This window comes from Anser anser (genome assembly GCF_964211835.1).
Source record: "Anser anser genome assembly, chromosome: 5".
Taxonomy (NCBI): Eukaryota; Metazoa; Chordata; class Aves; order Anseriformes; family Anatidae; genus Anser; species Anser anser.
Window position 1 is genome coordinate 63,721,262 of NC_139725.1, and position 12,301 is coordinate 63,733,562.

The following is a 12,301-nucleotide window of genomic DNA, read 5'->3' on the forward strand; positions in this document are numbered from 1 at the left end:
CGCTGAGGTCCTCGCGAGTTGAGCCGGCGGTATCTGGAAAAAGCATGTGAGGGTAAACGTAACGCGGGTAAATGTCCTCCGTGCGCTATGTACGCAGGCACAGCGCACTTGTTTCCCCACAGTGGAAGCCGTGTTTTAAAGCAGGGCTTTAAAATGAGCCTGAAAGCGTCTGCAAAATCATTTTACTCCCTCCAAACAATTTAGTTAATGAACCTGCTAAATCGGTTCCCGCCGGCTCTCCCTGCAGATACCCCTCCTGAACGAGATTTTCCTTTAGATTTGGATCAAACCCGATGGTTGAGTCATCATTTTGCTTTCTGGCTCGGCTGCCGGAGCGGGAGTGTTGTTCACAATCTTGGCTGTTGCCATATGCTTTTTTCATCAAGTCAAAGGGTGCAACTCGCTGTTTGCTTCCCCCCCTCCACTGACTCACTCCCCAAATATGCTTCTGGTTTAGGATGCCTTGGGACTTCTTCCTGACATAAGGTTTTGCGTTTTGCAGTTGGATTTGCCTCCGTGAGACCCCAAATCCCCCAACCCTGGCGGGGACGGGGTCGAGGAAGGCAGGGGATATGCTATGGGGTGGCAGGTTGGCCACCTGCACGTCACCTCCCGCTGTGCCTGGCAGCTCTCCTGCTTGCCCAGGAGCTCGTGGTCCCCCCTGATGTCCAGCTGGGCACTTCGCACCCCGCCGGTGGTGAATTTGGCATTTTGCCTGTTCACCTGATCCAGAGGGAAAGCTCCCCGAGGCAGCCTCCTGCTGTCCCAGGAGCTCTCAGTGCTATCCCCTTCACTGCTGACACCAAATTCCCTTGGAGAAGGTGGGTCAGGAGCATGGGGTCGTGTCCGAGCCCCAGAGCCCGGCGCCCTGAGCACTGGGGAGTCCCCAGCGCTGGATGAGCAGGAGGAAACAGCTCCCCGGAAAGCAAACCGTAAATCACCCAGATGATGCTTCCTGAACCTGACCTCACCAAAATCAGGCTCGTAGCACCTGCGAGCACGGGACGGGGTTTCTGACAGCCGGCCGGGGGCTGTTTTTCCATCACTTGTGTCGCAGCCGTGTCCAGCAGGCCCTGCTCTGGCCACCTCACTGTGTGGGGCTGTAGGTGTACCTCCTCTCCTCACCCCCCCCAGAGCCCGAAAATCCCAGGGCTCGAGGGAGAGGCCAGGCAGAACAGCTCGCCTGCTTTTCAGCCGAGGAGCTGAGATGCCAAGAGTTAAGCGGCTGGCCCAAAGCCAGAGCGCTTGGAAACGGGCCCATATCTTCCTTGTATTAGCTGGGACATGACCGTGGAGCATGCCTTGCCCTGCTGGAAATGTCACCCACGTTCTCTGGAACAGCTATTCTGCAGGGAAGCATCTCCCTCTCCTTTTTATTTCCCCCCAAACGGCCCTGCCTGGCAGGACAAGCCCCATCTGTTTGGCTTTCTGGGATGGAGCAGAGCAGCGCCGCGCCAGCCTTTGCGCTGGCCTTTTGAGCATTTCTCCTTTCCTAGAGCTTCGCCTGGAAAGTGAACTCCAGGCCGACCCAGGCAGGGAGCTCTCCCAGCTCCTGTGGCTCTGTGACTCTCTGCCCCCGGGCCGTTTGGGCACAGAAGGTGGCGGTCCTGTGCCAGCTGAGATGCGAGCCCTGCTCCCAGGACCCAGGATCTCGCAGGAAGGGATCCTGGGATCCCCCCGTCTCCATTTGACGGGGGGCTCCGTGTCCATGTTGGGTCCTTTCTGGGGAGGACACCTCATTTATGGCCACCCCTCCGCAGGCTGGTCGTCCACATGGTGCTGGCGACCTGTCCTTTGAAATCCTGCCGTGGCTCCTGCAAGGCACTGCCTCCTTTCCATGGGATTTGCTGAACTTTGGGTTCTTGCTGTGATTTTCCTTTTTCCTTGTTCTTTCCAGTGCTGCTATCACTATTCTTCCTGGCCGGGCGCTGTCATCCTTCCGTGTCATCATTCGGGAGGTGAGGGCAGGCAGCGGTGCTTCCCTGCAGGGAACCGATGTTGCAGCGACCTGCCTGCTCAGCCGGCAGCATCCCCAGCACCCCAAATAAATGGGAATGATGTGAGCAGACCCTGGCTGCACCACAGCCCTGGAGGGAGGCAAGGGGCCTCTGTGCTTGGAAAAAAATCAGTCCTCTGGCAGCCAGATCTCCTGGACTCAGCCTTTAAGGAAAAAAAAAAACAATCTCCCAGAGGAGCTGATGGAGCCCAACGCTTGTGTTATTTAAAAATGAGCAGTATAAAGGGCTAGAGGCTGCAAGCCCGGGATAAACAGCATTGGCTTCACAGGACCTCGGTTAAAACCCCTCAGGGAGGAAAAGCACAGCAGACAGCCAAAATAGGTCTCTCCTCCTCTCCATTTCCGTGTTTCTGTGTAGATGGGAAAACAAGCGAGGTCCTGGGAATATCTTGTTGCCCCTGCGCATCCCGGCACGCCGCTGCAGCGCTTCCATCCGGGCATGGGGCAGTGCCACTGCTTCTGCTCATCCCCTGCCCAGGGTGTGGGGCCGGGTTTGGGACCTGCCCGTCCCTGCCCGAGCAGCCACCGGTGATGGGGATGGGGATGGAGCAGCTGAGCTGGGATTTGGGCTCTTAAATGTAGGTGGCGTTTCCCAACTGCAGCTGGTGCTTGGTGCGGAGAGCCCTGGGGAGCCAGAGGAGGGATAAGTGCTTTCCTGGGCTGTTTTGGGGCACCTCTGTGCCGCAGTCCTACTTGAAACCATGATGTCCATCACAGGGGAACCCCAACCCCGGCCACTTCTCTGCCGGGACACCTCTCACCCGACGGCATTGTGCTCTTCTCCTTCCCGACAGCTTCCCCGCAGCCTGCTGAGCCACCTTCAGAGCCTGACCTGATTTTCTGGTGGCTTTTTTTTTTTTTTTTTTTTTTTTTTCCTTTTTCCAGGACCCAGCTGGCTTCTGCCCTTTCCTGCAGTGACCACGCTTGACTCTGCACCGAGATCTCCGCCTGCTGTGCGAGAGCTGCAGGTCTCACCGGGCCTCTCCGTTCCCCGGGGGAGCAGCAGATGCATGACACGGCCACCCGCCTGCCCTCACCACCCATCCCATCGGCATCGCCCTGCCACACCTCGGGGGTGGTTTTTTTTTTAGCAGCGCCGTGCTCTCCATCCTGAGGTCACGAGGGTTTGTGCTGCCTCCTCAGCGCTGGATTCAGCACGGAGGTTTGCCTGTGGGGGGCATGGTTTTGAGCTTGTCTTTGGAGAGGACAAAGCTGTTGCTCTTTCGGGAGCTTGGACGGCAGCCCCAGCATCCTCCTATTTCAGCTGGGAGCCACTGGGAGGGTTTACTGGTCTGAAAAGGGGCCAGAGCTGCTGCCTGGGCCAGGCTAAACACCTGGTTTCTGGCTTGGCTTTAAAAACCTCTGATGATGGCGATGCCCCCCACCCCCTTCAGTCCTTCACCCCCCTATACACGAAACAGACTCCCCCAGGAACTCACCTGAATCTTTCTCTGGGCGCTTTCCCCTCTCTTTTTGCCTCTCCGTTGTGGAAAAGGGAACCGAGCATCTCCTCCCTCCTTCTTTAGGTAAACCCTCTTTTATCTGCCTGAAGAGATTATCGAGGCTCTCTTTCTCTGGGCCAAACAGCCTGAATTCCTCCAACCTTTGGTCCATCTCAGCACAACCACCGATGAGCCAGCAGCACCGGTCCCCCCGTGTCCCGGATTCACAGAGCTGTGGGGTTGTGCCAGAAACCTCATGGAAACACAGTCCCTCCACAGCACCCTAGGTGAAGGAAATGGGGTTTGCCCCTGGACCTCCTCTCTCCACGTCTATGCACCACCGTGCACCTTCTAGGAGCTCGCAGACCGCCGTAATTTCAAGTTTTGGGGTGTTTTGGTGGGTTCCCTGCGACTCCCCCCCATGCCTGGTACCGCTGAGCGCCCACCACTGCTCCCTGCGGAGCTGCCGGCGCTTGGGATGCGCTGCCCAGAGGTGAAGTTCATCCCGCCCGACTGATTCAATAACGCCCACCTTATTAAACCGCCCCGACCTGCTCTGTCTCTATTTTTCCAGCGCTAACTGCATTACCGCCCTGCTCGCTGCTGACCTTTCTGGCGAGGACTGAAGCCAGCAAGCACAAAGCCACCCAGCTGCCTCGGCATCACCCAGCCCTGGAGCTTGCTGCGGCCACACCGGGCACCTGGGGTGGCCAGGAGGCGAGTGGAAGGTCCCCACAATAACCCTCTTTAAAAGGTGTGTTGGTTTTCTATTCGATTCCCTGCGAAAGGAAGCAGTTTGGGGTTACTGTTATCCCAATCTAGCACCTGTGTTATTTTCTACTGTTATTTCTGTTATTCCAAATCCTTCCAGCCCTGGATGCCTCCAGCCGCAGTTTTCCTCTCTGTAAAATGGGAGAAATCCCTGCGGCTTCCTTGCCTGCGGTGTTTGTGCCCAGATTTGCCCAGGGAATTTCGGCACCCCGTGCCCGGGGAGGCTCTTCCCAACCACCCCAAACCCACCAGCATGCGCTCGGTTAAAAACCAGGCAGGAGGGCAGTTTGGGGGACGCTGGGGGTGCCCAAGCGAAGCAGTCGCACGGGACGATGCTGGCTTGCTCCCCCTGCACCCAGAGCATGGGTCTGGGCGCAAATTTGGGTGATTCCTGCAGGGCGAAGCCGCACGATGGCTCCGTCAGCCGACCCCTCTGCGGCACAAGCGCCCCGGTGCTCGCACGGCGCCTGTGTCTTTGCTCACGCGCCTGTTATCAGCCCCGATTTCGCAGCTCCGTGACGTGCGTGCTGATAAAAGCACTCGGTCGGGAGCTTTTTGTTCTCCAGCAGCGCTGGAGCAAGGGCGGCCAAACCCCGTCGGATCCGTCCTCGGCGCCCTCCTTCCTCCGCCAGCCTTCGCAGCCGGCTTTGCAGAGCTTCCCGGCCAGGGGTGGGATTTATGGGGAGGGTGTGATTTATAGGACGGGTGGGATTTATGGGCCTGCTGCTCTGCTTGTTTGGCCTTTGGGGCTTTGCAGCGCTGGGGAACTCCCTGCTCCCTGCGCCGCTGCGGCACGGCTGGCTCCGAGGCCTTAATTCCTCAGGCTTTGAATGATTTGGGGCTCGGGTGATGGATGTTTGCTCTCAGCATCAGCAGGGGGTCTGGGTTTCCCTACCCACCCGCCCCAGGCTGCCGTTGTTCCCCCAGGTGATGGGAGAGGAAGCATAAACCCATCTCCAGAGCGTCCTTCTGGGGCTGCAGGGTGGGGACCGGGACACTGGCACAAGGCAGGCTGGAGCTGCAGCCAGCACCGAGCATCCCGGTACTGGGCAGAGCAGGTGGGTGGCCCAGGCTGCGGTTTCTGCAATGGGAAAATCATCCCCGTGAATCCCCATCCTCGCATCTCTGGAGCACCACCAGACAGCCACTTCCCAGGGCTGGATTTGCTGCCCTAGTTCACGATTTGGGGATTTTCGCAGTGCCACGGGTCAAACTGTGCCCTGGGAAGCTCATTGCAAAATTTGCACGGGGCTGGGGGGATTCGAGCGAAGAAAAAACCAATGTGGTGAAAGCCCAGAATGGGGCAGGAGACGGGGCAGGAGATGGGTCTGCTCTTGCCGGGCTTTGTCCCTGGCTCCCATCGATTCCCACCCGCTCCAGAGCGCATCCGTCCAGGTGGGAACGGTCGGGCACATCTCAGGGATGCCCCGGCTGTGGATCCCCAAACACAGAATAACAGGACCAGGGCTTGGCCTCGCTGCTCCCTGCACCCACGGAGGGAAAACCCACGGGCAGAGAGCCAGCCTCCCCGGACCGTTGGGGAGGGGAGAGCCGGGGCCGCAGAGATAAGGGGAAGCGCCGGGGCAGGGCGCGCACGGTGCCGCCGGCTGCGGGGCTGCAGCTTGCACACACCGGGCAGGGTGTGGGGTGGCTTTTCCCGCAGCCCCGCTTCCCGTCACAGCAGCTGCCCTGAAAGGCCCCCGAAAAGCAGCTGGGAATAATCGGTGGTGTGATTCGGGGATTTTTATTTTTTTTTATCCCCCGCTGCGTCCCAGTAAATCACGTCCAAGCAGGCGCTTTCCACTCCAGGCTTTCTGCTCTCTGGGCAGCTCTGGAGATGATGGTGTGGGAGCCATCGGATGAATTATTTTGGGATTTTCATTTGTTCTTGACCAGCGGCGAGGACCAGATGCTGGGTGTTTCTGCTGGCACCCCAGAGTCGCCGGCTCCGGGGCTGCTGAGGGAGCCTTGCGTGACATTTGGGTTTGCTCGGAGCCTCAGCTCCCCCAGATAAACTCAGCCTCCCAGCCAGTACTTTGTACAGCCCAATGAATAGGAGGCCTTCTGGAGGTGGAGAAAAGCCAGAACGGGAGTGACAAAGGCTCCAAAAATCTGATGGACAATAGAAAGCGGTTTAATGTGTTATATATTATGGGAGAGGAGGGGGGGGAGAGATGTTTGGACATTTGGGCTGGAGTCACCCCTTCTCTTGGGCAAGTGCAAATCAGTGAAGCACCCCGTGAAGTCACTTTTAGCCAAAATCTCTACAAACTGATTGATTTCGGGGTCTTCCTCATCAAAACACAGGATCTTCCACCAAAAAGTTTCTAACAAAATGATTTACACCGACCACCTGCAAAGTTACAGCACCCTGCAAAGAATCTGGAGGATAACGCCGGCTGAAATTTGGTGCAAATGGGCAGGGAAAGGTACATTTGCTGGAAAAGTTGCAAAATTTGGCAACGGCCAGGCGGGAGGCCTTTCGTCCAGTGGCCCACCTGGTATAGGAGCCCCTAATAAAGAGGTGCAGGCTGGGGTCTGACCACGGGCAAGGCAGAGGAATATCCGTGATGAGAGCAGGGTCCTGGGCATAGCGGTTGCGAGACTGAGGAGCTGGGGGACATTTTTCAGCCCTGGGATGAATTAACTTTGGGGAGAATTTACCGGGATTTACCCAAATTCTCCACCACGTGGATCCAAGCCGACAGCTCTCTCTGGCTAAGGCAGATGTCCAGGGGGTGCTCCGGGACCTTTCAGGGACACCCGGCGTCCGAGGACCCTGATTTGGGGCACGTTGCCTCCTTTCTGGGAACCTCACGCCGTGGGGGCCGCTCCCGGCAGCTGGAACATCGGAAGGACACGGCCGTGTGATAGAAAAAGCCCAGAAGATAAACGGCGGCAGAGGGATTAATGTCAACAGGAAACTAAAGCCTGACACGGGTCGCGGAAGGAGAGCCCGGGGGGTTGTTTGTTGTGCGGAGCTGATTGCGGAGGACGAGGCTGGGAAGAAAAACCTCCCAGGCTGCGGCTTCGGCAGCTTGGGTGTCTCCAGTTCCCGGAAAGAAAGAGAAGATCGAGTGGATGAAGACCCCTGCAGTGGGCTTTTGGTCCTGCGGTGTGCGTGTAATGGGCTCGGGGCACGGCGTGATGCTAGGCACACGCAGCACGGAGAGGAGCTGCAGCTTGGTAGCTGCAGGGTGATGAACCCTTGGCTCAGCTTATCAAGGGAGGAGGTGGCTCGCTCGGCGTCTCTTATCGGCGAGTAGCTATCTGTTGCAAGCCAGGATTTATTCCAGCCTCGGGGGGATGGTTTGTAACCTTTGGGCATGAAGGACCGTGCCAGATGGCTGTGACAGTCTCAGCTCTTGCTCCCCAGCTTCGTCCCACGTGTTCTTGGCCACCAGGAGGGCAGCTTTTGCTGTCTGTAGGGATGCCCACCGTGGCACCAGGATCATTTCCCCAAAATCCCTGGCTGCATTTCCCTTGGAAGAAGAATTGGCCCGTGCTGAAGACATCCGAGGACCTGAGCCTGCAGACCTGCCCGTCCCTCCTGGCCCTCGCGCCCTGGGAAGAGATGCGATGCTGCCTCGTGTGTTCGGCCCTGGGCACATCCTCCTTCACCAAGGAGGAGACGAACTCCTGGGGATTTTTCTGACTGCTTTCATTCGGGACCAAACAATTTGGGGCTGAGATGATGAGCCTGGCAGAAGGCTGTGTGAGCAAAGCAGCGGGATTGCACCAGTGGAGTTGTGTCCTCAGGGATGTAAGGAAATACTGTTGTACTGCTGGTAGCAAGCCATGGGGATGCTTAATTGTCTTTGCAAGGTCACCAGAGGGAATTATTACAGTCTGGAAAGACTGAACCTCCATTCTCAAGTGCTTCTTCCATTCCTTTAAACTCAAAACTTGTCCATCCTTTTATTACAGGGATGCTGAATAACCCGGTGCATGCAGCAGGTGGTTGCACCTCTGCTCCGTTCCCACGAGGCGAAGCCGTGGCACAACTCCATTACTCGGCATGTATTTTTTTCAGAAAAAGGAAAAAGTCGCATGGACATTTCCGAAATGTCAGAGTCAGGGAAGAATGAATGTGGCCGGGAATAAACAAGGAAGCGGAGTTACCAGCACATTTCCTCTGCCAGGAGCGTGACCTTCCCTCTGCTAGGAAATGGTCATTTGTGAAAAGCGAACCTTGGCCGTGTCCTGAGGGCGCTGGGAGCCGCAAGGAGATGGAGACACGCGGGGAAAACCGCACAGATGGTTCGGACAGCTCTCGCCAGCAGAGAAACAGGGGCACGAGGAGAGATTTTTGCTGCTCAGCCCTGCCTGCCTGTGGGCCCGTGGCTTGCTCTTGCCTGGGATTTTATTTCTTGTAGCACATCCTTCCAAGCCTTGCTCCAAGCCCGCGGCTCTACAAGAAGGTGCTGAGTAAGGGCACGGTGGGCTCACGAGCACAGTGCAGCATGGAGCGGCACCAGTGGGGGCACAGCGCCAGGGAGGTGCTGGAGCCGCAGAAAGCACCAGGGAAAATTAGGCTTCTGCATTTCTCCTTTCTGGGGTTTTCTTTTTAAACTTTGTCCCTCGTTCAGGAAGAAGCTGGGGATGGGGAGTACGAGGACCTGGGCAAGCTTTTGGGGTGACGGGGCCGAGTGTCTTGTGCCTGGCCGCGCTGCGCCGCGGGAGGAAATGGGTTTGTCTTCACACTTGGCTTCGGGGAATTTCTCTGCTCCCGTGCCTGGATCCTGCTGCTTTTCCTGCTCCCTACACCCAGCCAAGGCACCCAAATACACGGGGCACATTTCGGTCACCCTGGAGAAAGCCAGTCTGACCGGCTCACACACAGCCCCGAAGCTGCAAGGTATTAAAGCGAGCCGGCTTCGACAATCGCGCATAGTTAAAAATTAAAATAATCAGTAAAAAAAAAAAAAAAAAAGGCAAACAAAAACAGAGCAAAAAGGAGCCTAATAAAGGCAGGGAAGGAGCGGCTCGGCTCCACCGCCGGTATCTCGGAGCTGCCCTGCTGTTGAGTCATTTCACGGGAACAGCATCCCGCTTTTGGGGAGCGGAGGCAGAAGGGGCAGCGGGCTGGGAGCCGCGCGCGGGCAGGTCTGGTGGGCATCATCCCTGCCCCGGCGGCGCGGCCGTGCGCTGCGGCACCTTATTTGGCTATTGCTGCTGCTCGTAGGGAGCGCACAGCTCCTGCAAACAGTGGGAAGAGCCCCGGGATGCTTGGCTGCCTCTGACGCAAGAGCCTCCGCGGGTGCATTTTTGACCTTGCTTCGCGGCTCGGCCGAGCATTGGCGACGAGGCCGCCCGCCTCCGCGCACACCCCCGCTGCGGGTGGGAAGGGGAGCCCCGGGGACGGCGTCCCCCTGCCACCGAGGCTGGGGAAATAAACTCCGGGAAGGGTTTTTGGGGGCAGGAGGAACCAGTGCAGTCAGCTGGACCGAAACAATGCGGCTTCACCGGGGCCGTGTTGCATTGCATCAGCTGGGGAGCTCGGCCAAAACGCCGGAGCGGAGAGTAACCCTTTCTATTTATTGCCCTATTGTCTGACAGAGGAGTAACGCCGAGATACGAGCCGGGCTGTTACGGGATGGCTTTGCCCTGCCTTCCCAGGCCGTCCCCGTGCAGAGTGTGCTCAGCTTCCAGGCTCAGGGGGAAGAAATGGGGTTACGCTGGCAGGGACCGAGGCCTTGGGAGGATTTTGGGGGGAGGCCACCGTTACCCAAGTCCCCTCCAGCAGCATCGGCCACGTAAGCCTAAATCCTCCATGCTCTTTGTGCGTGAAACCTGGCCCACGAAAGCCTTTATTAAGGCTTATAGGAAAGCAGAGGAGCAACCCTTGATAAACACCTCCACGAAAACAGCAGAAGGGGGGAAGCTGGGGAGCCCCCATCCTCCCCGCCACGCCGTTTTCGTGCCCACCACCACGACAAAGCCCCGGCTGCCGTTCGTGGCGCGGGACGCGGGAGCGGCACGCGTGGAAATTGAGGGCAGAGGCCGCAGCGAGGGGCTGGGGCCAGCGGGATGGGGCTGCCCAGCGCCCACCGCGGGACGCATCCTGCCCACCGCGGGCCTCGCGTCTCCGCTCCTCCCGCGCCGCCACCTTCTCAGGAAGCCCGGCTGCCGTGGCGGGACGTATGTATCATTGGGTGGAGAGCCACAGGAAGCGGATAATCACTTTTTTTTTTTTAATTTTTTTTCTGCATTCGTGCCGGTTCGGGCTCTCCTTCGCCACCCACAGCTCCCATCCCCGAGGCTCGCTGGGGATGGAGGGAGGCAGCGGGGCAGCGGGCACGGCGCGGGCCGAAGGCTGCGACGCCGAGGTAGGGCTCGGCACGGGGCGAGGCGGTTCGGTGCCGGCCGGCTCCGCTGCGGGGCTGGGGGCTTGGAAAAGCGGGGAAACCGCCGGGGTAGGGCTGGCGGTGGGGTGCGCTTGGAGGGGCCTGTTGAGCAGCCGTGCCGTGCCATGCCGTGCCATGCCGAGCTGTGCCATGCCGAGCTGTGCCATGCCGTGCCATGCCGTGCCGTGCCATGCCGAGCCGTGCCATGCCGAGCTGTGCCGTGCCATGCCGAGCTGTGCCATGCCATGTCGTGCCGTGCCATGCCATGCCGAGCTGTGCCGTGCCATGCCGTGCCGATCCACGCCGTGCCGTGCCGATCCGAGCCGATCCGAGCCGTGCCGAGTCCCGGATGTTGGAGCGGGGCCCCCCCCGCGCTCTGTCCTTCGCTTCCATAAAAGGCCAAGGGGCCCGGCAGCGCGGGGCGCGTTTTTCCTTTAATTATTATCCCCCTCCTCCTCCTCCTCCTCCTCCTCCTCCTCCTCCTCCTCCTCCTCCTCCTCCTCCTCCCGCCCCTCTCCCCCTGCCCGCCCCTTCTCCTCCCGGGCGGCCCCGCGGGCAGAGCGGCTCGGGCGCCCCCCCCCCGTCCCCGTTCCCCCCCCCTCCTCCCCGCGCCCCCGGCTCCCTCCCAGCCGAGCCGAGCGGAGCCGAGCGGAGCCGTGCCGGGGGCTGAGCGGGGCTGGCTGGCGGCGCAGGAGGCCGGGGCCATGGCGCTGGACGGGATCCGCATGCCGGACGGCTGCTACGCGGACGGGACGTGGGAGCTGAGCGTCCATGTCACCGACCTGGGCCGCGATGTCACCCTGCGGGTCACCGGCGAGATCCACATCGGCGGCGTCATGCTGCGCCTCGTCGAGAAGCTCGGTGAGTGTCGTGTCCGTCCCCCCCCCCCCCGGCCGCCGGCCTCGGGCAGGGCTGGGCGCCGGCACACGGCTGCTTGTAGCCAGCACCCTGCCCCAGCGCCCAGCACCCTGCCCCAGCGCCCAGCACCCTGCCCCAGCTCCTAGGACTCAGCCACGGTGCTGTGCTTCGGCACCCAGCACCCTGCCCATACCCAGCACCCTGCCCGTGTCCGGCACCCAGCGCCCTGCTTGTGTCCAGCACCCCGTGTCCAGCGCCCCAGCACCCTGCCCCAGCGCCCAGCACCCTGCCCCAGCGCCCAGCACCCTGCCCCAGCACCCTGCCCCAGCTCCCAGGACTCTGCCACAGTGCTGTGCTTCAGCACCCAGTGCCCAGCACCCTGCCTACATCCAGCACCCCAATACCCAGCCTATATCCAGCACCCAGCACCCTGCCTATGCCTAGCACCCAGCCTACATCCAGCACCCCTCCTACATCCAGCACCCAGCACCTAGCCTGTATCCAATGCCCAGCACCCTGCCTATACCCGGCACCCTGTCTATGCCCAGTGCCCAGCACCCTGCCTATGTCCAGCACCCGATACCCTGCCCACACCTAGCATCCTGCCCCAGCACCCTGTCCCAGCATCAGCTTAAGCACCCAGCACCCTGTCCCAGCACCCAGCACCCTGTCCCGGCATACTGCTTGAGCACCCAGCACCCTGCCCCAGAAGTCTGGTTGAGCACCCAGCGCCCCGCACCCTGCCTGCTCCACGTCCCAGCACCCCATCCCAGCCTCTGCTTAAGCACCCAGCACCCTGCCCCACGACTCCGCTTGAGCACCCAGCACCCTGTCCCAGCCCTCCGAGTGCCCCGGGGTGCCCCTCT

The 12,301-nt window shown here is 60.0% G+C and overlaps 1 protein-coding gene across 11 annotated transcripts in view; it reads left to right on the forward strand.

Moving 5' to 3' along the window:
* Positions 1-10,163: 10,163 nt before the first annotated feature.
* FERMT2 (FERM domain containing kindlin 2) overlaps positions 10,164-12,301 on the forward strand; it is a 48,323-nt gene continuing 46,185 nt past the window's right edge. For 4 of the 11 annotated variants that reach the window (XM_083837216.1, XM_083837219.1, XM_083837220.1 and 1 more), the window contains exons 1-2: positions 10,164-10,559; positions 11,270-11,438. In XM_083837216.1, the coding sequence (XP_083693342.1) occupies positions 10,374-10,559; positions 11,270-11,438 (355 nt within the window). In that variant the 5' untranslated portion in view covers positions 10,164-10,373. Of the gene's footprint in view, positions 10,560-11,071; positions 11,439-12,301 lie in introns of those variants that run through there. The other 7 variants (XM_083837225.1, XM_083837217.1, XM_083837226.1 and 4 more) reach the window with 3 other exon arrangements.